This window comes from Lissotriton vulgaris, chromosome 2_1 (assembly GCF_964263255.1).
Source record: "Lissotriton vulgaris chromosome 2_1, aLisVul1.2, whole genome shotgun sequence".
In the NCBI taxonomy this organism is placed as follows: Eukaryota; Metazoa; Chordata; class Amphibia; order Caudata; family Salamandridae; genus Lissotriton; species Lissotriton vulgaris.
Window position 1 is genome coordinate 458,462,310 of NC_141687.1, and position 26,356 is coordinate 458,488,665.

At 46.0% G+C, this 26,356-nt stretch overlaps 1 protein-coding gene across 1 annotated transcript in view; it reads left to right on the forward strand.

Moving 5' to 3' along the window:
- Positions 1-26,356, forward strand: part of WDR75 (WD repeat domain 75) — a 155,282-nt gene that overhangs the window by 35,160 nt on the left and 93,766 nt on the right. Inside the window, exons 8-12 of the mRNA XM_086955353.1 lie at positions 203-291; positions 1,075-1,233; positions 15,937-15,996; positions 16,081-16,196; positions 16,931-17,106. Of these exons, the coding sequence (XP_086811479.1) occupies positions 203-291; positions 1,075-1,233; positions 15,937-15,996; positions 16,081-16,196; positions 16,931-17,106 (600 nt within the window). The remainder of the gene's footprint in view (positions 1-202; positions 292-1,074; positions 1,234-15,936; positions 15,997-16,080; positions 16,197-16,930; positions 17,107-26,356) is intronic.

Consider the following 26,356-nt stretch of genomic DNA (forward strand, 5'->3'; position numbering starts at 1 on the left):
AAGAGAAACCCCATCAATTAACAGCTTTTCTTTTTGGTAAACTTCACTTACAAGTGACGTTGTGTGTGTGAAATTCGCAAGCTTTGCACAACTCCTTTTCTCTTGACTTAACTTTTGGGGCCTTTTTCCCATTTTATTATAAGCTTTTAAAAACAAACCTCTACCTGGATGAATCACTTGGTAACCATTCTTTTGTTTCCAGGAGAAACTTTCATCACAAACAGGAATACACATTTTCTTCCCTCCACTGGCACCATGACCGAGTGATTGATGTTATCTTTTCAACGGAAGGTAAACAAACAAATTTTTGTTTTGTAGTAATTGAATAATTTAACTGGCGTAATGGTCTCAAACTAGGTTTCTGGCTTTGGGAACGGGATGGTTTTCCTCCAGGCCTATCTTGGACTTATTGATGTGAAGGAGAAATCACAAGGGCTCTTGGACCATCTGGTTGCATTTACACATCATTATAGATTATTTTTTGATTTATGGTGGGTGACTTACTAGTTAGAGCTCATGGTAGATGTAGGAAACATTCAATTGCATAAAACCGACAACTGAGTTTTTTTTAAGCTATGATAATTTTACAATGGCTTCCTCATTTTGCATTTACAAATACTACAGTAACACACAAGTAATGAAATAACGTTATTTTAAGGGGAAAGTCTGAACAAAAATGTCTTGCACTGGACAGTGGAAAAACTTGTGTTGAAAGTTTCTGTTTTATCTATTGTGATTTGGTCCCAAGTAGAATGAGGTTAAGAATGATTCCTGTACCACACTTTTCAAGGCAGTGAGCATTTTTCTAGATTTCCATCATGTCTAATTCAAATCCATCCCAAGTGTTACAGTACACTTGGGATGGAACTTGCAGAGCTCTGGCATTATGAGCTAGTGTGGGGGTGAATTTCTTATTGCATATGTAATAGGGCCTTCATAATTTGTTTGAAGCTTCACTTTCGCTGATTTGAGCATATGCTGCCTTCGCTGGCATTATATAACCTTACATGTAGTGCATTTCTGCGTTTTCTTAGACCTTTCGAAATCTGACCTACTTTTTTTTCCCCCTCACAGGCACCAGCTTCTTGAGCGGTGGTATGGAGTCTGTGCTGGTACAGTGGCGTTATGGAGCAGAAATTAAGAAAGAGTTCCTTCCACGACTGGGAACAGCTATTGAACATATATCTGCCTCACCAGATGGGGCTCTTTATTGCACCTCACACTCTGATAACAGTAAGCTTAAAACTCTAGAAATGGCTACACTAAAAGACTTAGCTGAAATGTTTGTTTTAGATGTAAACAAAACAATTTGGAACCAGTCAGATGCTGGCCAGTACAACTGGCTGTTAAAAATTAAATAGCCAGCCCACTTTCTTTTCTACACCCTCCTATTAGAGTGATCATCGCTTTAATTTCAGTTGGTATTAAGCGATGGGTCACTACAAGTGGATGGTATTTTACATTCTTAAATAAAATGTATTTCAAACCAGAAACTTCATATTTGGTTCAGTGTAATCCTGCACTTTGCGAACCTTGGTCATTAATTGTTATTGGTATGCCTTTCAGTGCTTCCTCATGTCTAGGATATTTTCAGAAGCTTTGAAGTTAATGTTTATATTTCACACAGGAAGAGCTGTAGGTAGACCAAGTGAAGTCACTATGTATCTAGTACACTTCAATCTCAACTGTGGCCTATGTTCTTGAGCATACTCATTTGTGAAGATACAGCCTTGGCTTCATGAGTATTTATTTGTATTTATTTTGAAAGTTTTATATAGAGCGAACAAGATCTTTGCAGATATCAGAGCGCTTTACAAAAACAAGGGGTAAGAAAAACAAGAGTGATTAAACAGACTTTTTGAGTACAAAATAGTTGTAGGTAATAAATGAGTAGCAAAATAGGGTAGGTACATGAAGGAGCATAGTCAATCAGATAAACAAATAGTACAAATAGACAATCAGATAAACAAATAGTACAAATCGGTGCAGAGTCTTCAATAGATCCAAAGTAAAAGTTCGGGTGAATTTAGCCATGAGGATAGCTTTTACTTCTTTCTTAAAAAATGCAGTGGAGGAGATAAGCCTGGTTTCGGGAGGGAGTGCATTCCAGATCCTGGGTGCCATTCCTGAAAAGGAGCGTTTATACGTTTTTTCCTTCCGGAATCTTTGAGGTTTCAGAAGGAGATTTTTTTGTGCTTCTAGTGGTTCTTGAGCCCCCTGATATTGTCAGCTTTTGAGTGAGGTAGCTGGGTGAGTTGTGGTGTACAGCCATGTGTGTCATGCAGGCAATTTTCAGATGTATTCTGGCTTCAAAAGGCAGCCAGTTCAGGGATTTTAAGTCGGGGGAAATATGAGGTTTTTTTTTTTGAACCAGTGATTAGTCTTGCGGCAGCGTTCAAAGAGGCTCTTAGGGGTGCGGTTGTTGATAGGGGGAGTCTGCAGAGGGCGACGCTTCCGTAGTCTATGCGAGGAATGACTAGGGCTTGTACTGCAGTTTGGAAGTCCTTAGCTGGGAGGAAGGGTTTAAGTTTCCTCAAAGTATTTATTTGGAAATTGGCTCCCTTAGTTGCCTTGCTGATATGCTGCTGCATGTTGAGATTGGCGTCAAGTGTTATGCCTAAGGATTTCGCGGAGTCCACGATGGCAGGTTGGACATTGAGTGTAGTTAGGTGCTTAAGCCAAGTTTGAGTGGTGGAGATTTTCGCGGGAGGTGAGATCAGAAGGAACTCCGTTTTTAGAGCATTGAGTTTGAGGTGATTATCGGCCAGCCATGATTGGGTGTTTCTGAGCGTTGAGTTCAGAAGTTTGATGTCTTCGGGGGATTGTAATTTGAGATAGAGTTGGGTGTCGACGGTGTACATGTGAAAGTGTACATTAGATGCTTGTAACAAGGTGGTGAGTGGCTCCATGACTAGGTTGAACAATGTTGGGGATAGGGAAGATCCTTGTGGGACACCTAATGTTACAGGCACAGGTGGGGACATCGCGTTGTTGCTCTTGAATTTCTGATACCGGTTATGCAGAAAGGAAGTGAACCACTTGAGAACAGTCCCAGATAGACCCATTCTGGTGTTTAACAGCTCAACTAGGTTCTCGTGTTTGACGGTGTCAAATGCTGAGGAGAGATCAAGTAGGATGAGGAGGCAGGTATCATTTTGATCTAGGATTTGGAGGGCGTCATCAATTATGTGTCTCATAGCAGTTTCCGTACTGTGTCCTGCTCGGAAGCCTGATTGATGAGGGTTGAGGAGGTCAAACTGATCAATGTGCTTTGTCAATTGGAGCTGTACGCATTTTTCCAACAGTTTGGCCAGGGTGGGGATATTGGTAATAGGACGGTAATTGTTTAGGTCAGTAGGGTCAGCTGTTGGTTTCTTGAGTATAGGCGTGACTTGTCCCACTTTGAGGGAGTCTGGGATGAGTCCTTGTTGAAGTGAACTGTTAATAATTTTGGTCCAAAGTGGGAGGAGCAATGGGATAAAGTATTTTACAGCGTTAGCAGGAAGGAGGTCTGTGAGGTGACTAGAGGGTTTCAAGGTGCAGAGCAATTTGACAATTGTTTCTTCTGAGAAGGTTCAAAGGATGACCATGCAGCATTGTTTTTTGGTTCAGTGGGTGTTATGCTGTGGGGGCTGGAGTAAAGGCTTAAGTCATTGAGGAGATCGCTCCTTATGTTATCAGTCTTTAGATTAAAGAAAGCAGAGAAGTCTTCACAGGATGGTATATCACCCATTATGCTATGTGATTGTTGGGGTTGTTCCTTGGATTGTGTTTTGATTAGTTCAAACAGTTTTCTTGGTCTGTTTTTTTTGCTTGGTCGAGCTGGAGGCTGAAGAAATCTGATTTTGAGCGCTTGATTTTCCTAAAGTAGGCGTTTCTCTTTTTCTTAAGAGTTTTAAGGTGCAGTGCATAAGGGGCTGATCTCCAGGTGCGCTCTGCCATTCGCATGGCACGTCTATCTTCGTTGAGTCTACCATCGTACCATGGGTTAGAGTTCTTAGTGAAGACTCTCTTCAGTTGCAAGGGGGCGGCCTCATTGATTATTGAGGTCATAGATTTGAGGTAGTGATCGGTCAGAAATTGAACGTCAGAGGCTCCGGTAGGGGGAAGGAGGAGATTGCAGCTGTGGGAAGGTAAAGGGTTGGGGTTGAGTTTCTCAGGTCCCTTTTCCAGACCTTGGATTTGGTGGATTGAACCGGGTTAAATATAACTTTTTCATTGATGAAGAATGTGATAATGTGGTGGTCTGACCAGTCACAGGGTTGGATTGACCCAAGTTGGGTAGAGTCCTCTTTGGAGATGATGAGGTCGAGGATAGAGCCTTCGTCATGGGTCGGGCTGTTGCAGATTTGGGTGAGGTCAAGAGCGTTGGTAAAATTTTTGAGACTATTTACCACCACGTCATTGTGATCGTTCCAATGGAGATTGAAATCACCAAGGAAAATTTGAGTGTTTTGTCGTCCGGAATTGGTTGGGATCGTGTCCATGAGTTGTCGGGTGAAGATGAGGTTGTCCCCAGGTGGGTGGTAGACGACGTGTAGAGAGCATACAGGTTTGCCACGCTGATGACATCGAGGCAGATGTATTCACAGGAGGAAAGAGAGGGGGAAGGGACTCTAGTAACTGAGAGGTTGCTCCTATAAATGCATTCAATTCCACCGCCTGTCTTGCCGGACCTGTCAAGTCTAATGATGTGGTAGTTGGGCGGAACTAGGATGTCCATGATAGGTGTAGAAGATTCAGTTAACCAGGTTTCAGTCAGAATGGTTAGATCAAGGTCCAGTGCTTTGATGAGATCTGCGATGTCGGAGTGTCTAGGGGCCGATCTGCAGTTAAGTAGTGTGCACTTGAGCCGGGGGGTGAAAAGGGTGGTAGAGGGTTATTAGGGACGGAGCCTCTGCTGTTTTGTCGGGGGCCTAAGTGGGTTTGAGTGAATCGTGGGGATGGAAAGGTGTGTCGTTGCTATGTGGTTTTGGGGAAATGGGACATATGAGCGGAGGAGGATGTGTATGTCGTGGTCCGAAAGTGGATTGATGGTGCGTCGGGGGCGGTTGGTGGGATTGCGAGCGGGGATTGAGGTCCAGTGTGGAGAGTATTGAGTGAGAGGGTGAGTAAGATGGGTTGGGGACTTGTTAGGAGGGGAAGTGGTGGTGGGTAGGGGGTGTCTGGGGTGTATGAAGAGTAACTCTTTGAGGGTGTGAAGATCTTCTTTGACTTGGAGGAGGCTGGACATAATCTTGTCCAGCGTGGGATTGGGAATGATGTTGGGGGTGGGCACTGAGGGTGAGTAAGTGTCCAGGGTACTGGATTTGGGGGGGGGGGTGGTAGTATTAGTGCAGGGGTTGGTGGTATTAGTGAGTGTGTTGGTATTCGGAAGGGGGGGGGGTTGGGGGAGGGGTGTGTTTGAATTAGGGAGGAGGTTGGTGGTATAAGTGAGGGGGTTGGGGAGAGGGGTAGGAGAGTTAGGGGATGAGTTTAGGCTAGGGGGTGGCGGAGTGCAGGTGAGGTAGTGGGGACTGAGAATGGGGGGGGGAGATGGGATGGAAGATGGTCCTGTTGTGGGGAGGGGGAGTGAAGTTAAGGGAGGTGGGGTGTTCTGAGAGTCTAGTTGGAAGTGTGAGGGGAGGGGTTATGTTGGGGGGCAGGTGCTGGGGGTGGGGAGGATGTATGAAGGCGAGTGGTCTACGCCTGGGATTGAGGGGTGTGAGGTAACTGCAGCGGGTGGGTGATTGACTAGAGTACTGGGGGGCGGGAGGAGATGTGTTGTTCTGATGCTGTGCTAGGTTAAAAGGGGTGAGGGAGGGGGCGGATAGGCGATTAGTGGTAGGAGGCGCTGTGGAGTCAAGGGTGCTAGGATTGGAGGTCTGAGGGTTGGAGATATATTCTTTGAAAGTGGGGAACAAGTTGTCGAAATGGTCAAGGTTCCTTCTGTGGATTGAATTAAGATAATACCGTTGTTGTAGATAGTGATGGTTGCTCTAGCTGGGAAGAGTTGGGATGGTGCGGTGGAAAGTGTTAGGCCATGAGCGGATTTTCTGGTGGCGGAGATAGTGAGTAAGGTGAGGAACGCTTTTCTCCATTGTGCTCTACGTATAGTGTAGAAGATGATATTGGTGATCTTGGCTCCATTGTTTAGTGAGAAGTAGGTGTCCACAAAGGGGATTTCAGGGTGGGACTTCAGGAAGTTGTGTTTAAAACGTTTGGCGTTTTTTGGGGGGAGCTCGGGGGGGGGGGGTATTTAACTTTGTGTGCTTGCCCGTGGGTTCCATGTTGGGAGTGGAGGTGTAGGTAGGTGAAGGAGGTTGTGTGGGTAGGTGTAGATACAGAGCTATAGTAAGTGCAAGTAAGGTGTGGGTGGTTAAGCTAAAAAGCTGGCATGAAGGAATAGAGATTGTGACTAGTCTAAAATGGCCGATTCCATAGGCATGGTAAGTAATGAGGAATGACTAGTCTAAGATGGCCGCCAAGTTGGAGAGGGAGAGAAAAGTATTGTAGTCCTCTGTTTGTTATTATGTTTTGCGACCAGGGGTGAAGACCAGTTTCGCTTTCTAATCCGGGGCAGATTGAGATAGTCCAGTTTCTAGCTTGCTGGGTGGGGAGGGCAAGTCCTATATCGATTTTGGTGATCGCAGTGCCAGGCAAAGTTGTTGTTCAGCCTTGTGAGCGTCTGGTAGTAATGGAGGCGATTTATTGCTGCAGTTTATGACCCCAGCCATTTTGGGCAATAGATCTCAGAGGAGTAAATGGTCAAAAATCTGAATAAAAAATGGAGCAGAGACACCAGTTATTCAGTTTTCAAAGAACTGTACAGAATTCTTGTTGCTTCATTGCAGCGTCACATTTCTTTCAGTATATGTGCCAAGGAACTTCAAAGGAGTCGTACTCTTTCCTTTGCAGAAAAAGACTGAGGCATATGAGCTGCAGATTCTACACTATGCATTTGATCGCCACCTGGTGTTGGGCTCGGATGATTGCATGTTGTCGTCTTGGAAGAAGTATTTGTAGTCACGAGATAGGCAACTTCTCCCTTGGACGATAGTGCGCATGGGCATCGGCTCCATCCTTAGATTGGTTTTTTTTTCCGCCACTGGGTTTGGATGAAACTTTCCCGCTCCGGGTAGAAATATTTTTTTTGAAGTAATTTGACGCGTAAAAATTTCTTCAAACTTCTCCAAACAACTTTCGATACCAATAAACATCGACTAGACTTCGTCAGCTCGATTCCGGTCATCAACGCAGGGCCGTAGGGCCTACCCATGCCGTGAGGCCTACACCTCATGGAAAGGATGCCATTCAAAAGATGCCCTGAGTGTGGAGCAAAATTTCCACACAGTGACAATCACGAGGTCCATGAGTCCCGGAGGAAGATTCCGATGATCTCCAGATCGTATCCGAGGCAGATGACTCCATACGTTCGGGTCAACGCGCGAGTACCACTGCCCCTTCCCCAGCCCAAACACCAAAATCGAAGGCAACGGTCAACACTCCGCCTGCGGGCCCACCAATCGAGACCGAAAAAACCCTTCAAAAGCCCCGCCATCGAGCCCAGCTCTGAAGAAAATAATGAAGCCTTTCGGTAGCTGCAAACCGCCTGTGCCGATACCACCTGCTCCCTCAGCACCAAAACAAAAAAGTCCCGGTTCCGAAAGACACTCCGAAACCGTCGACTCCGAGAGACAAAGCGGCTCCGAAAACAACAAAGCCTGTTTCCGATGCCCCGAAAACAGCTTCCACTCCGAAGCCAATACCCTCGATGCCGAAACAAACAAAGCCTGCTTCCGATCCTTCCAAGTCCACGAAACAGGCTTCAGCTCCAAAGACGATACCTTTGTGCCAAAATCTACACCAAAGGAATCCACATCTGCCCCCTAAGGCTAAAGACAAGCAACAAACTGGTTCAGAACCGAAAAGATCGGCGCCGAACTGTGCCTCAAGGAGAGGAGCTTTTCCAACCACATCCTTTACAAAAAAGGATCAACATTGATCCAGAAACGGGACATGTTTCCACCACACCGGAAGAGGAAGTCAGATACAGCACCTACACCTCCAGTGCCTGTCAAGACGGACTCTTCCACATCTCCTATACACCCTTCTTCTCCTGAATCTCCTTCTCCTGCTCCTGAATCTCCTTCTCCTGCTCCTAAATCTCCTTCTACTGCTTTTCCTTTAAACATTTCAACTCAAAATTCTCCTCATTCTCCACAACATACACCTCCTCAGGATGTTGATAATGATGAGTATAGCATGGTGGGAGGGAGAGATCCAGATGAACCTTTTCCCTACCCGACCAGTTCACCAGACTGGGAGTATCCAAACCCACAGGATGTACCAGATATTCCTGACCCACATATATATCCATCTAAACCTTCTCCTCCAGAACACAATATTGGGTTTGGACACTTAATAGGGCTGCCATCTATCACAATGTCACCATGCATTCAGATGAGGCAGAGGAAGATCTTTTACTAGACACTTTTGAACACTCACAAAAATCTGTGCAAATACTGCCAATGATTAAAGGAGTCATTAAACATGCACCAGAAGTGTTTAAAGATCCTGCTAGAATCATAAACCCAAGGATAGAGAAAAAGTACAGAGCAGCTCCTGGGGATCCTGTGATGTAGGGATGTGTGCCATGTCTAGTCTTGGTTTAGTTCTGTGCTTAGACACACAGCCTGCAAAGGCAGTGTGTCGGTGTCTGGGTACAGGGCCCCTGAGGGTGGCACAATAAGTGCTGCAGTCCTCAGGGGTCTTCTCTGACCACCATGCCCTGGGTACCTAGGGTACCATTTACTAGGGGCTGATAGGTGGCCAGAGATGCCTATTGGGTTTTAGTTTCAACACAGTTTTAGGGAAGGAACACAGGCCCTGGGTACCTGGTTGGCAGGAACCCAGGGCGCACTCAGTCAAGGCACATCAGCAGTTCAGAAAAAAGTGAGGGCATACCAAGGCAAAACAGATAGCACTTTCTCACACTTATCCAGAGGGCGGCTATTCCTCGAGCCTGTTCCACAGATAGTACGGACAACAGACTCATCCCTCACAGGATTTGGAGCACATCTGCTACACCACATAACTCGGGGAAAATGGACCGCTCAACAAAAAGTGCTCCACATCAATCACCTAGAGTTGCTAGTGATTTTCATGGCACTAAAGTCCTTCCAAGTGCACATACGGAACAAAGCTGGCTTAATCCAGACGGACAACATGACAGCCATGTACTACATACAGAAACAATGAGGCACACATTCCCTGCAACTGTCCCAGCTCGCACAAAACATTTGGAGATGGGCCATTCCACAAAACACATATCTGCTTGCAGAACACCTTCCATGAGTTCACAATCAGATAGCCGATCTGTTAAGTCGACAGATACAACAGATTCACAAATGGAACTACATCTGCAAGTTCTTCAACCATTCTTTCACAAGTGGGGTCATCCAGACACAGACCTGTTTGCCACACACGAAAACGCAAAATGCCCAACCTTCGGCGCCAGGTTTCCACACCCGTTGTCCAAGGGCACTGCAATATGGATGAACTGGTTAGGTTTCCACACCCGTCCAAGGGCAATGCGATATGGATGAACTGGTTAGGCAGATGTGCGTACGCTTTTCCGTCACTAGTGGTACGCAAGCTCAGACAACAGTCTCTCAAACTAATCCTGGTAGCTCCCACATGGGCACGCCAACCGTGGTTCACCACACTTCTAGAACTTTCTCTAGTCCCACACCATCCATGCTAACGCAGAACCATGGAGACATCAGGCATCCAGATCCAAGTCAACTGTATCTGGCGATCTGGCTCCTGAAGTCTTAGAGTTTGGTTACCTTAGCCTGCCACCAGAAGTAAGCTAACAGAAGTATGTGTTTCGAATCCATTTTCATGATTATTGTCCATGTGTACAATGAGGAGTGTGAGAGAGGATGATAAAATATTTATATATATATATATATATATATTTTTTTGTTTTTTTAAAGTTCATGTATGTTTTGTTTTTGCAGCCACACATTTTCTATTAAAAAGTGCAGTCTGAACAATTAAATATAGTAAGTTAGAGGTCTCCTCTCTCCCTGGATGCTTTACAGTTGTTTTAACACTGACGAATCATTGATTTTTAAATGATATTTGGCCTTTTTAATCTAGGTGGAATCTCCAATAAAGCGTTGGGCTGATCAATGTCACTTTTAAAATGCCATCATAACAGTTTTGAAGGCTCTTGAATGGAAGGCTCTCTTAGGAGTGACTTACAGTCAAGTTTTACGGAACATAAAATGCATGGAAAGCCATTCTCATTCGCTTTGGTACAAAATGGTGGAAGCCTTTCTGATTTTCCATAGATGAACTAAGATACAAAAACAACATTGGGCCTTTTAACAACAATTTACTATGAGCATCATTCTGGAATGGACTAATTTAAATGTATCTAACAAACCTAATCTCAAAAACGGTGGTATAAAATGCGGCAAGGGTTGGCAGTCTTCGTGGAATTGATTTGTACAGATAAAAATCATTTTGACACAGCTTTCCTTAGTGAATATGCGCATAACCAGTTCTTCCCACCTTGATGCCTGGTTAAGAGGTGACACCACCTTTTAAATTTTAAGTGAGTTGTGTTATGCTAATAACCACAGGGAGTGTTTGATTGTTGGTATTTAGGAGCTACCTAGCTTTTGCTTCATACCTAATATACCTCCTTTTTGTTTTACTGCCTACTTATGGCAGTGGAATTATCTTCCCAAGTGATGCAGGTGCTAGCTCTTTGAAGCCTTTTTTTGTTATAAAGTATAGTTTTCTGATTCGTCTCGTTGGTAAAGGGAGATTTACTTTATCAAAAATGATGACCTCTGGGCACTTATGTCCTACCAATTCAGAATCTTTGTGTCTAGATAATTCATCCTTTTTACTCTGTAACAAACCAAGGCCAAAACGCATCCCAAGGTATTCAAAACCTGTGTGATTTCATCGCACTGGAACAAATCCAAGGATTTTTTTTAAATGTTAAGAATCTGTATGGTGGTATGTATTGTCTTGCTGATGTATCCCCTTCACTGTCCTTGTGTGTGTGAATTACCCAATACAATGTGTATATAAACCATGGCCATGTACCACAACTTTTGTGGTAAGTGTGCCAGATGTGTTTGCATAGCATCAGTGCAATTGTTTAAAATAAGCGTCTGCTTTAGGATTTGCGTAAATGACCCTGCAATTAAAGGGTAACATGACCTCAGGGAGTTCCCTATGAACTTTAGAGTGAATATCAACATATTTCTTGAATCAATCAAGTTTGTGGATTTTTCTTTCCAGAAATGTTTTGTCATTTTACCAAATCAGTGTAGATCCTTCAGCTGACCTAAAGGTGTAAACGGGTATTAGTGTACTTTCCTGAGATGAAATTGTCTCCATGGGTGGCCTTGTGAATATTAGGTCTTTAATTACTGTTCTCACAGTGATTGCGAGCCTTTGAAGCCATCTTGGCACATGGCTGCACGCGTTCTTCTGTTCATTCATAATGTGGCAGCATAATTCTACAATTTCATGGTAACCCTTTAGAAAGCTGGAGGAAATATTGTTAAAGGTCTGTATTGTCCAGCTAACTAATAGCAAGTTGTTCTAAAACAAATGTCTGTATTCTCTTTAGATACCTATGATAACAGTGGTTGGTCATTCTGAGGAATAGGGTACAGCTGGGACAGTATTGTTGGTCACTGTCCTACTACTTCTGTGCCCTGTTCTCTTCTTTTGTGGGTATTGCAGTTGCAAAAATGACCTACTGTCTAGCAGTTGTATCACAGTATTTGAAACGAGTTTCAGGGGAGTTATTTTAGGCTAGAGGTGCATTAGATGTCTTACTTGAATGTCTGTGCCAAAGAATCCATGGCACCAACCCCTACTCTTTTTGATGATTGTGATATAGTGCTGACCAGTAGTCAAAACTTCCTTACAAAAGATGTACACAGTTTGACTAATGGGCACAAATTGATGGTTGTCATTTTCCTTGTTACTTCTCCAGGCTGTTTTGTTGGTGAAATAAGCAATGGCGCAGAACCTGTGGCAGGGCAGTCTGATTCTTGCAATATGTCAACCTCTTTTGTATACACTGCATGTGTTTTAGCAACATCAAAATGTAAGCATTTTTCATTTCCCATGGCCATGGAAGAGGTTGGTTTAAGGGCATGTCTTGATTCTACAACTTACCAAATCGTGTTCGCTTTCAATTGTCTTTATTTCTCAAAAACTGGTTTTGCATGCCTTTTCTTTCTACCAACTTTTTAAAACAGATACTATCTGTTTCAATGCGGAACACCATTTCTGAAGCCATTCAACACAAACTGTACCATATTTGGATATTTAGGGCAGAGGTTTTGGGTATTTTGATACAAAAAGTTGAATATGTGCAAACTATAGTTTGTGACTATTAACCTTCATATTGCAGGTTAGATTTTTTTTCCTAGTTTTGATGAGCACTTTTTCTTTCTCAGTTATCGTGAACCCTACATTTTCTGTCCATGTTGCCTCTGCTCTCCTCCATTCATTCTATGCCAGCCCTCTTCCGGAACTGTCGGACTTGGACCTTCTTGCTCCCCGCCATTTTCTCCGTATGACTTGCCTCTTCTTCTAACGTTCTCTTCTGCCATTTTAGTGATCTCTCACTGTCCTTTCGACTTTCCTGTTGCCTCTGACACACTCCTCACTGTCTTTTTCACCACTTTCTGCTTCCATCTCTCGTTTATCTCACGTGCCTGCCTTCTCTGTGACTCTTAGAGTATATCCAGTCCTTTCCTTTCCCTTCCCTATGTATATAGAGATAGCTCTAATCACTAGTATATGCTGTAGAACGTTGTGCTCTCCACCATTCCTATGTGACTCTTAGAGTATATCCAGTCATATCCCTTCCCTATGTATATAGAGAACTCTAGCGACTAGTCTCCCATGTGATTGTTAGAGTATATCCAGGTTTACCCCCTCCCTATGTTGATAGAGATATTACTAGTATAGGCCTAGAGTATATCCATTTGTATTCCTTTTTTGTTACACTTGTAATCCCTGGTCCGTATGCTTTTAACTGGTTCTTTTGTAATGCAAAAATATGCAATCATTTTACGCATGTAACCGTCAGTCCTTATGTTTTCCACTGGATCCTATGTAAAGCGCTCTGACACCTTCGGGTAAAGTTCGTTATCTCACGTGCCTGCCCTCTTTGTGACTCTTAGAAGTATGTATCATATGCCAACTGCCTGAGATCTACAATGAGCAAATCCCTACTAGCTTTACTCTGAACATTCGCAATAAACAGGGGCAGCTGAAATTCCAGGAGCCTAGTCCCGACAGCTCGACGACTTCGGAGGGCTGGAAGAGGTCCCCCGCTACACGGCGGAGGAGGGCACTGGACATCGAATGCTGTCTCATACTTTGCGACCTATTGTTCCACTACACCTCCCCGCCCGAACTCTCTCACTCAACCTTTCAGTACTGTTATTAATTGCACATCACAGGGACAGCTGAAATTCCAGGAGCCTAGTCCCGACAGCTCGACGACTTCGGAGGGCTGGAAGAGGTCCCCCGCTACACGGCGGAGGAGGGCTCTGGACATCGAATGCTGTCTCATACTATGTGACCTATTGTTCCACCTGTCTGTCTATGCTCCCCCAGGTACTTCTCTTGTAAAGCGCTCTGATATCCGCAAGGATCTTGTCCGCGCTATATAAAACTTTCTAAATAAAATAAAATAAAATTAAAGAAGCCAGAGGACCTACTACTAGAGCTTGCTATGATGCTAAATGGAAAAGATTTGACATTTACTGCAATAATAATCCGATTGATCCTTTAGATGCTTCCATACAAAGTATTATATGTTTCCTTCTCCATTTACAAAGATGTAATCTGGCTTACTCATCTATACGTTTACATCTTGCAGCCATTGCAGCATATCTACAAAACAGACCACATATGTTGTTGTTTAGAGTACCAGCAATAAAAGCTTTTATGGATGGATTAAAAATAATTATTCCTCCTAGGTTACCAGCCTCTCTAGTGTGGCACCTAAACATTGTTCTTACCAGGCTCATGTGACCTACTTTTGTACCTTTACACAAATGTGAATTACAATTTCTCACATGGAAAACAGCTTTCATCGTTGCTATTACCTCTTAGAAGAGTTAGTGAGATTCAAGCTTCTACTATACAAGAACCTTTCTTACAATTACACCGTAACAAGGTGGTTCTAAGAGCTAATCCTATATTTCTTCCTAAAGTAATTACTACTTTTTATCTAAACCAATCTGTTGAATTACCAGTGTTTTTTCAAAACCCAGACTCTGTAGCAGAGAGAGCTCTACACACACTAGATGTCAAAAGAGCTCTTCTCTATAACATCGATAGGACCAAGTCCTTTCGCAAAACAAAGCAACTATTTGTAGCTTTCGGTCTACTTCATAAAGGCAAACCCATTTCTAAGCCAGGAATTGCAAGGTGGATTGTTAAATGTATACAAATATGCTATTACAAAGCAAAACGCACATTAACTGTTCCTCCTAGAGCGCACTCCACATGCAAACTAGGAGCCCCCATGGCTTTCTTAGGAAACATTCCCCTAGAAGACATCTGCAAGGCAGCAACATGGTGTATAACACACACCTTCACTAAACACTACTGTCTTGATGTGCAAGCCAAGCAGCAAGCTGCAGTAGGCCAAGCTGTCCTTAAAACTCTTTCAAACTATTGCAACAGACTCAGGTGACCACCGCTAAGGGAAACACTGCTGCACAATCGATGCAAAGTGTACAATCTGCAGCTCATATGCCTCGAATGGAAAATGCTACTTACCAGTATGCATCTGTTCTTGGCATGTAGAGCAGCAGATTTGTACACGCCCTCCCGCCTCCCCGGGACCTGTATCTTTTCCAGTTTTATCTTAATTAGATATACTCGCATGGACATCCTTTCTTTCTTTCTTTCTTTCTTTCTTTCTTTCTACTGACTCCATCATTTCCCATCATGGCGAAAAACAATCTAAGGATGGAGCCAATGCCATGCGCACTATCGTCCAAGGGAGGAAGGAGTCCCTTATCTCGTGACTACAAAGACTTCTTCCAAGATGACGACAACATGCAATCATCCGAGCCCAACACCAGGTGGCGATCTAATGCAAAGTGTAGAAATCTGCAGCTATAAATGCAAAGAACAGATGCATACTGGTAAGTAGCATTTTCCCTCCTCATTCTAGGGATGATCACCAACTAACACCTATTGCCTGCCTCTATAGGCAATCCAAAATCCTTGAGTAAATAGTGTGCCCTCAAATAAGGTTCTTAAACCAGTTCCTTGCATCTTTGTCTCTAAACCAATTTGGTTCCATCACTAGCCATGCTATAAGGACAGTCCTTCTATTCTCAGAGTTCCTTCAACCATATATGTGCGTCATTATATTTCTTTGCCTTTTTTGATATCATGTACAGTACTATTAATAAGCCCATTGTGGCTTGTACATGTTCTTCTCTCCACAACCAGTAGTGCTTGACAGTTTTCTTTTGCATAATGTGAAATGTAATGTGAATTACACCGGTGTAATTTATAAATTTCGCCCATGCCTGTTATAAGCAAATTACATTGTTACCAACAGATAACACTTGCTGAATATTTTCACTTTAAACACAACACACTCTTAAGTTCTCTCATATTGATAATGTATGGATCATCACAAGTCTTGTACAAAGAACACTTTCAATGTTTGAGCGGTATCAACTTCCATTATTGTGATTCATAATTTGAGTTGTTTGCTTGTGTGTTTTTGGTGTGCCCCTGTTCTTCGAAAAGAGTTGCATGGACAATAAATGTCCTTTCGGACAGCTGACATGTTATCGTGTTATTAATATATTACAGCACTTTTATGAAGCTACTATATTCAGCTGTTCAACTATGTATTTTTGCCCACAGAGATCACGATCATTCAGCCCAATCTGAGGGTTTCAGCAGTGATCCAGGGCCTGGTGAAAGGTAGGTAAAATATTGACTGAGCTAGTCACCTAATTTCCTTCACAGAGTAAACATTTGACAGGTTTGTCTTGTCATTGGTTGCAGGTGAGGAGATCAAGACCGGTCTTGTTGTAGATCCTAGAACACAGGCCTTGGTTTTGAATGGAAAGCCTGGTCACCTACAGTTTTATTCTCTCCAGAGGGACAAGCAGCTATACAATGTAAGCAAGTTACTTAAGAGGCATATTTTTAAATGGACTTTCAAAGACTGTAGGTGCTGTTTGTTCTTCATCCTCCTTTAGTGTTCACCCATGCAATTTTTGTTATTCGATACTATCCTAATTAAAATTGACCACATTTTAATCTACTGATTAAAAGATGTGTCACAAATGCACCCTGATGTGTACTGATTGTTTAAGCTGTAGAAATAATGGTTTAGTAAGGCCAATAGTTTCACCTACAGATCAGGAAAGAACAGGGGCTTGTGTGATCTGTGTGCAACAAGGACCCTATTCTGCTTAACATTCACATAGTGGAGGCATCACTGTTGTAGATACATTGCGGACCATCATACACACCACACAAACTGATCTAGGTTATACTGAATAGTGCATGTGATTTGAGTTTAGCAGTAAATCTAGAGCTCTTCAGTAGACCTATTTGAATACTTGTATGTCCGACTCACACTTTTGTATGCCACATGAACTGCAGTTCCATGATATTAGTGAGACCTGTTATTTACAGCTCTTAGCAAAGGCAGATGTGTCTTATGGAGCACGATATAAAAAAGAAAAAACTCTACATCCAACAGATGCTGGCATCTAGTCTCTTTCTATGACTGTGTAGGTATTAATGAACAAGAACTATTTTGCGGCATGATTGATATTTTGTTTTTTTAATTGCAAATGCCTCTTTGCCGTTCCTTATTTGATATATTTTATTTTTGTATCTGAAGCTGGATATAGTACAACAAGAGTATATCCACCAGACTGGGTTGAATCAGACAGAGTTGGTGAAATGTGCCTTTAGTGCACGTGGCATCTGGCTTGCCACAGTGGAACAGCGGCAGGAAAACAATGCAGAAGTGGAGTTACAGATGAAACTCTGGGAGTATGAGGAAGCCAACCAGAGGTGAGCTTTAATACAGCTGTAGGAAGCTGGTTCTTTATATGATATAACACTTGGTTGTTATATTTTGTAGGACGTCCAGAGATTCCCCCAGAAGTGTACAGGGCTCAATGTAAACATAGTGCTCTATTTTTGTGGTAGTGTGGCTGCGCAGCCTTTGTTCTAACAGAGATGAGTGTAAGGCATTTGTTATGCCCTCGACTCAAACATGAGATCCACACTAATTTTACAAGAATTAACTTCTTTCAAGATTTATTTTAAGACCAAGTTATATGGAAAAAGGTAAATATCTTTTCTGGAAAAATAATTTTCACTTTAAAAAAGTGGTCAATTAGGGCTGTCTTTCAGTTAGCAATGTTAACCTAAGGGAGAAAAACAAGAATGCAGTTTTGAACGTAATTACTCTGCTTACAAATACAGTCTTCAGGGTTCTGGTCCACACAAGGCAAGGTTCAAATATGTACCAAGCCTGAACCACCAGTTGCACAGGGAAGGCCGGGCGCTGAGGTCAAATTCGGGGTCGGGCGCTCAATGGTAGTCAGTGGAGACTGAGGGTGGTCGAAGTCACTATGCTCACAGGTGAGTAAAGTGATGCCACAGGTCAGTCTCCGTGGTTTAAGGTAAGTACAGCGGAGGCAACAAGGCAGCACCAAACCTACACCATCAGCGGCACAGGTGTTATCAGGTGCAGAGTGCCAACACAGCTTCGGGTGCCCAATGCAAATCAATGAGGGAGATCAGATGTGAAGAAAGGCTGCAGGCTAAGGGATGTTTGGATGCTAAGGGACGTAGGGACACTGTTTGTCAGCTCCCCAAGGCCCAGGTGCTTCCGGAGCAGGTGTGTCCTTTGGTGTCGGGAAAGCCTTACCGGGCATGTCACGGGGAAGTCTTCAGATTGAGGCTGCAGACGTCTAGGTGGAGTCCGTCAAAAGTCAGCCCATGTGGAATCTGACTCAAACGCTGTGGGACCTTCACAGGACCGGTGGGCTTCTTGGACTCTGGCGCAGAGGTGGGTCTAGAGGTGGTTTTGCAGATCCTCAGGTAGTTTTTTCTTTTAAAGTTGGTTTCTTCTTGAACAGGTCTGCTGTTCCCGGGAGATCTTGATCTTTGTCAAAGGCAGGCATTTCTCCCAATGCTTTGAAGGTCGCTGGGCTGCTGGACGGGTTGTATTTTGGCACAGTATTGCAGAGGCTGCAGACAAGCGGGTAGGGCTGGGGCCAAGTCAGTTGGTTTCTGCAGTCTTCTCAGCTGGCACAACTCTATAGTGTCTGGCTGCTCTTAGGTTGTCAGGAATCTCGATTTAGGGGCAGTACAGGGGAGTGTCTGAGACCAATGATTTCCTTACCCAGCGTGTCTATACCTTTTGTTATGCCCCCCTCCTGTGGCAGAGGGCATAGACCTAGCCTTAATTGGATAAGTTCAACCTTCTTAAAGATGATGGACGCTGAAAAATGTGCCTTACTTCGCCTCCAGCACCAGTGGAGAAGTGTGACTCACCGATTAGAGTGGCAGACCCTGAGGCAGAGGTCTGGTCCGGACCAGGGTTCAATCCCCGTCGCGGCAGGGTATTGGGCTCCATGTCCTCGGACCCGATAATTCTCACCTCGGTGCCTACTCTAATCATGGGTTCCACTCTGCAACTCTGGGCAATAGCTTGCTTAATCTCCACACCGGCCCTAACAACGCTAGGATGCTTCACCTTGGGGGTACCCAGGAGTGGACACCTCACAGGAACAGGCCAAGAAGGGTTCCACAGCGGTATTCGTACAGCGCTTAGAGACCCCTGGGTGATAGGCGCTATACAAATCCAAATTACATTTACATTTACACCTGTGGGGTGGAGTTGGCGAAGGGGGGCACACCTCCCTTTTTCGCTACGTTTTCCCACTAGTTCCCCGCCAAAAGTGGGGTTTTAAACTGGGTGGCCATCTGCTGCAAACAGCAGAGGCTGGGGTCGCATTACAAAACGCGACAATGCCTTGGACATTTCCTTCTCAAGCACTTTGTTTACCCTAAGGGAGGAGGTGTGACACTTCCATCCAGGATGGGTTTTGTTTCTGGCCACCGAGCAGGGGCGCTTGACCCTGGGGGTCCAGAAACCTGTCTGGTGGTAGCAGGCTGCCTAAACCAGTCAGACTACACCAGGGTTTGTAGGTTTTCAGGGGGATACCTCTGATGTGCCCTCTGATAACATGTTGCAATAAATCCATCACGGGCATCAGTGTGTGTTTATTATCCTCTTCCGTGCTTGTGCGGCATGTGCTCATGACTGTGGTTTTGTCATGCTGCGGCCGCTCCGCCCACACGACACTGATTCCCCGCCTGTGCAGGCGAATTGATGAGCGGGCGTGGTCCCGATGGAACCACGCCGTCATGAGCACACGTCACCCTTGTCTCATGACTGCCCCCCTCCATCTTTCCCCCACCCCTGCGGCGGAGTCGTGCCACAGCAAAGGGGTTAAGAGCAGTTGTTAGGTACCAAATACTCTTAGGTTCATTGCATCCATCATGGTGCTGGGGGAACTAGAGTTGTCAAGTTTCAAGCCCATGTGCGCCCTGGCACTTAAAATATCAAGAATAGACTTAAATATTGTAGGGGCATATCTTCTCATGCAGTTATGCCCACAACTGAGATATAGTGCACCCTGTCTTTGGGCTTGTAAGCTCTGCTAGAAGGGATGACTTGTCCATACCTTAGGTAGTGCTGCTTCGACATGGCACAGAGGCACTTTGTCGTTTTGTCTGCACCTAGGTATGCAGGCTGCAGTGGAAAATTTCATGGCCTTGGTGAGGGGTCCCTCGGGGACTCTTTTCAGCCCCCATGCCCTAGGTACTAGGGGTTCGAGGCATGTGGGCTGCTAAATTCATATCTTAGCATTAGATCGCCACCTAGTGTTGGGTCCGGATGATCGCACATTGTTGTCCTGGAAGAGTCTTCGAAGTATCCTGAGATGGGTGGCTCCTCCCCTGGACTACAGTGCGCATGGGCATCGGCTCCATCCCCAGATTGTTTTTTTCCGCCATTGGGTTCGGATGCGGTCTCGACGTCTCTCCGTCGGAACCGAAAAAAACATCATTTCTAAAGGCCAAAAGGCTTTGGGTTCTTTACGTCGGTATTGTTTGCGTACGGTCTCGAGTTCTTCCGTCTCTCGGAGCCGGAATCAGCGGAGTTTTTCCAACTCTTTGGACATCGAGGCCTTCTCATCGCGACTCGACACCAAGTTCCCAACATGGAGCGGAGTCCGTTTAAGCTGTGTCCGCTCTGTGGGTCCAAATACCCACATATAGACGTGCACCCGGTCTGTAATAAATGCCTTTCGCCAGACCATGACGAAGGAAGTTGCAGGGCCTGTGCGAGTTTCAGGTCGAAGAAGACTCTCACGATTCGGCGCGCGGTGCGCCTGGTGGCCAAGCAGACGGCCCCGGATCCAGAAAACATCTTCGACGACCAAGAAGAGGAGGACCAGAGCCATCATCTTCAAATCTCCCCGCCTGAGACGGAGGTCGAGGCTGATCCGGAATATGACGACGACGGGGTCGTGGATCAAGGCCTTGAATACGTCGACGAGGTAGGGGACGACAATATGGTTTATGGGGCCGCGGAAGATAGCTCAGGGGACGAGCTATGCCCCGAAGTTGACGAACATCAGGAAAGGGTCGCGGGATCGCCTGTCGGCCTTACCCAAGACCCTGTAGCGCAAGCCTCGGCCCCGCCTGCTGGCCCGGCCACGGACATACTTGCTGCGCCGAGGGAATCGAAACCGAAACTGAAAGAAGCGGTCTCGACTACACCTAAAATGGCCGACCCGAAACTGAAAGCGAAAGTTAAGGACTCAATCGTCCCTAAGATGGCGGTCGTTGCAGCAAAGTCGAGTAAACCGGCAGCCTCATCGACTCCGTCGACCTCCGGTCCGCAGAAGTCGAAGAAACACGCCGATTCCACAGGGTCGAAATCGGCGCCGGAGGAGAGATCCTCTAAAAAGGGTGGCACGCACAAGACAAGCGCGCCGGCGCCGGCAAAGCCAGCCAAAGCAAGCGACGCAGCCCCGGCTCCAACAGGAACATCGGCGCATCGCTCCAAGGACTCGAGGTCGGCGCCGTCCATCCATCCAAAAGACCAACGGACCGTCGCATCCGAAGGCAAGGCCACCTCGTCGGTGCCAAAGACATCGGTCACCGACACATCTCTCGTTGCTCCTTCACTACAAAGAATTAGGGAGAAGGCTTTTTCTTCGTCGGCGCCAACGCCATCGACGCAAAAGGAGGCAGACGTCCCGGTCAAGCCCGCAAGTAAACTCCTCTTCCTTCTACCACCAAAAGTGGCGCCGAAGGCTTTTTCATCGAAATCGACGCCAAAGAAGTCGGAATCTTCTTCGGCAGGGGCATCTTCAGGTCATGTGCACGACCAAGAAGAGGATTCGGAGTGCTTCATAGATGCGGACACGGGGAAGTTAACCCTTTACAAAAGGAAAATCACTTCGCAGCCGGTGGAATCCTATGTCATCCCCCTAAAGAAGAAGAAGTACCAACATGACGCCTCAGGCCTCATGGAACCTATCCAGCCTCCTCCAAGAAGAAGCCCAACACCGTCTCCAGACCACTCTGAAAGTGAGGGCTATGCTGAAGATGAACAATATACATTCCCAGTCAATGAACCTGAGGCACAGCCAGATTCATATGATGTCATTGGGGACCAAGGCACCCAAGATATGGGACAAGACCCACAGACTTTCGGTACACGTGCATCCCCTACAGAGGATTCTGCAGGTTTTCATGCACTCATTGAGAGGGCAGCTGCTAACCATGATGTGGACATGCATGCTGACCCAGTGGAGGAAGATTTTCTGTTCGACACTTTTTCGGTTTCGGAAAAAACTGTCAAGACACTGTCCATGCTTAAAGGGGTCCTCAAGCATGCTGCGGACATCTTTAAGGAACCTACCAGGGCAAGGGTGGTCAACCCACGTATTGAAAAAAAGTACAGACCAGCGCCTGCGGACCCTGCGTACATTCGAGGACAGTTGCCGCTTGACTCCCTGGTGGTCGCAAACGCAAGAAAAAGGGCCAACTCCCAATCAACGGGTGAAGCTCCTCCCCCGGATAAGGAGTCCAAAGTGCTAGAGGCAGGAGGCAAAAGAGTGGCTGCGCAGGCTGCCAATTTCTGGCGTATTGCAAATACACAGGCACTACTGGCACGTTATGATAGATCACATTACGACACACTAGAGCAGATTGTCGAACACCTGCCTCCACAGTTTCAAGAGGGCACCAAAATGATTATTCGAGAAGGACAACTAATCTCCAACGCGGCCATAAAGTGTGCACTTGATGTCGCGGACACGGCCGCTAGGGCCATTAATACCAGTGTGATGCTCAGAAGACAGGCGTGGCTCCGCATATCGGGGTTCAAACCTGACATTCAAACAACCATACTTAATCAACCAGTCAATCCGGAGAGACTGTTTGGTCCAGATGTTGACACCACCCTGGAAAAAATTAAAAAAGATACTGAAACTGCTAAATCTATGGGGGCCCTGCAATCACAGCAGTTTCGTGGCAATAATTTTCGTCGCTCAGGTGCCCGTGGAATCACCAGAGGACAGATGGGTCACCAATCACAGTTCCCTAGAGGTGGAGCACAATCCTCGTACCCCAAACAAAACAAGAGGGGCTACAGGGGAAACAGCAACAAGGGACGCGGCAAAGGAGGCAACAATTCACGCTCCTCTGCCCCAAGCAGCCAGTGACTCGCTGTCACTGCCCCCCGACCACTTAACACCCGTCGGGGGGAGAATACAGCAGTTCCTGCCCGTCTGGATCAACATCACCACAGACAGGTGGGTGCGACAGCTCATCCAGTACGGTTATTGTCTAGAGTTAAAATCCACTCCACCCAACATTCCGCCAAGGCAAAGACCTATGTCCGCAGAGCACTTGCACTTATTGCAGCAGGAAGTGTTGGTGATGCTGCAAAAAGGGGCAATCGAGCTCGTGCCAGTGGGAGAGGAGGGCACAGGGGTATATTCCCTGTACTTCCTCATTCCAAAAAAGGACGGATCTCTCAGACCAATTCTGGATCTCCGTCCCCTCAATCTGTACATACTGTCAGAGCATTTCCATATGCTTACACTGCAACAGATTCTTCCTATGTTAAACAAAGGAGACTTCTTAGCAACCTTAGATCTCAAGGATGCTTATTTCCACATTCCGCTACATCCGTCCCACAGGAAGTACCTCAGGTTCACTATCCAGGGCACGCATTATCAGTTCAAAGTCCTACCCTTCGGAGTCACAACTGCCCCAAGGGTGTTTACCAAGTGTCTGGCGACAGTAGCAGCGCACCTCAGGAGGCAGAACATCCATGTCTACCCCTACCTCGACGACTGGCTCGTTCAAGCCAGGTCGGAACAGCAGTGCGCCGCGGACATGTCAACTACCATTCACCTCCTTCACGACCTAGGTTTCTCGCTAAATTACCCAAAGTCACACCTTCAGCCGGCACATGTCCGACAGTTTCTGGGTGCGACAATAAATACCCTGACGGCCAAGGCGCAACCAAACCAGGTCAGGATAGACGGCATGCAGTCTTTAATCCACAAGTTCAGACCGGGACACTCACTTCCAGCAAGAGTGTTCATGCAGTTGATAGGCATGATGGCCTCCTGCATCTTCATAGTCCCTCACGCACGGTTGCATATGCGCCCGCTCCAGGAGTGTTTAGCAAATCAGTGGACACAGGCTCAGGGACAATTAACAGACCTAGTGTTGGTTACCAGTCGGGCATACACCTCTCTGCATTGGTGGACTCCACACAACCTTTGCAAGGGCCGACTGTTCCAGGAGCCAGTGCCACAGGTTATCCTGACAACGGACGCATGCCTCCAGGGATGGGGAGCTCATCTGCTCACTTACACGGTGCAGGGGCTATGGACGACGCAGCAACAGAAGATGCACATCAACTATCTAGAACTGATGGCGATCTTCATGGCACTCAAGTCCTTCATTGTACATCTGTGCAACAAGGTGGTGTTAGTCCGGACGGACAACATGACCGCGATGTACTACATCCAAAAACAGGGGGGCACCCACTCGCCACAGCTGTCTCACCTGGCTCAGAGCATGTGGAAGTGGGCCATTCAGAGGAACATCTTCCTCATGGCAGAACACCTCCCAGGGAAGGACAATCAGATGGCGGATCTGCTCAGCAGATACAGCCATCAAATGCACGAGTGGGAGATACATCCATCGGTACTCCAGCCGTACTTCCAAAGGTGGGGTCGTCCAGACATAGATCTGTTCGCCACAAGGGAAAACGCAAAATGCCAAAGCTTCGCCGCCAGGTTCCCACACCCCCAATCGCAGGGCAATGCGATATGGATGAACTGGTCAGGCAAATTTGCTTACGCTTTTCCCCCGACACCTCTGATACCACTGGTGGCGAGAAAACTAAGGCAACACTCGATGACGCTCATCCTAGTTGCTCCAACGTGGGCGCGCCAGGCCTGGTACACCACGTTCCTCGAACTCTCAGTGGTGCCGCATCAAAGACTGCGCCTCACGCCCAGACTTCTGACGCAGAACCATGGAGAAATTCAGCATCCAGATCCGCAACAGCTCAACCTAGCGATCTGGCTCCTGAAATCTTAGAGTTTGGATACCTCAACCTACCTCCTGAATGCATGAACATCATCAAGGAGGCGAGGAAGCCCTCAACACGAGCATGCTACGCCGCAAAATGGAAGCGTTTTGTCATTTACTGTGCGGATAATGACATAAACCCGCTAGATGCATCTATCCCTAACATCATTTGCTATCTGTTACACCTTTATAAGTGCAAACTAGCGTTCACTTCTATTCGAATACATCTATCCGCCATCGCAGCTTACCTTCAAAATAGGCAGCATCTCTCGGTCTTCAGGGTGCCTGCCATTAAAGCGTTTCTTGAAGGTCTGAAGCGAGTCATTCCCCCAAGAACACCGCCAGCTCCGGTTTGGAACCTCAATGTGGTCCTCACCAGACTGATGGGACCACCATTTGAGCCACTGCACTCGTGTGAACTGCAATTCCTAACGTGGAAAGTTGCTTTCCTAATTGCTATTACGTCACTAAGGCGTGTTAGTGAGCTGCAAGCACTCACAATACAAGAGCCTTTCATTCAAATTCATCCAAATAGGGTAGTGCTACGTACTAATCCCAAATTCCTTCCAAAGGTGGTGTCACACTTTCATCTCAACCAAACTATCGATTTGCCAGCATTCTTCCAGAACCCACAAACAGTGCCGGAAAGAATGCTCCATACGTTAGACGTGCGGAGGGCACTGATGTACTACATAGACAGGACACAACACTTTAGGAAGACGAAACAACTCTTTGTTGCCTTCTCACCACAACACAAAGGCAACCCGATCTCCAAAGCTGGAATAGCCAGATGGATTGTTAAGTGCATTCAAATCTGTTATCAAAAAGCCAAGCGCACTTTAACAATACCCCCAAAGGCACACTCCACACGCAAGTTGGGGGCATCCATGGCTTTCCTAGGTAACATTCCTCTAGAGGACATTTGCAGAGCAGCCACGTGGATTACACCACATACCTTTACAAAACATTACTGTGTTGATGTACATTCCAAACAGCAAGCGGCTGTAGGACAGGCTGTTCTCAAAACACTTTTTCAGGTTTCTGCAGCTGGCACAGGCAACCGCCGCTAATGGAGGGACTGCTATGTATTCTATGCTAAGATATGAATTTAGCAGCCCACATGCCTCGAACTGAATATGCTACTTACCAGTATGCATCTGTTCTTGGCATGTAGGGCTGCTAACATTCATATCGCCCACCCTCCTCCCCGGTGCCTGTCGCAGCTGCAGATATACTATTGTATTCAATCATTAGCATGGACATCCTTTACACTTTTCACTCCATCCTCTGCCACAATGGCGAAAAACAATCTGGGGATGGAGCCGATGCCCATGCGCACTGTAGTCCAGGGGAGGAGCCACCCATCTCAGGATACTTCGAAGACTCTTCCAGGACAACAATGTGCGATCATCCGGACCCAACACTAGGTGGCGATCTAATGCTAAGATATGAATGTTAGCAGCCCTACATGCCAAGAACAGATGCATACTGGTAAGTAGCATATTCAATACCCTATACTAGAGACTTGCAGTGGGGTCTGAAGTTGGGCCAATTGTGGTGCATTTTTTGGGAAGGAGATCTGGCACTGGGGACATGGTTGTCAGGGATCCTGTGC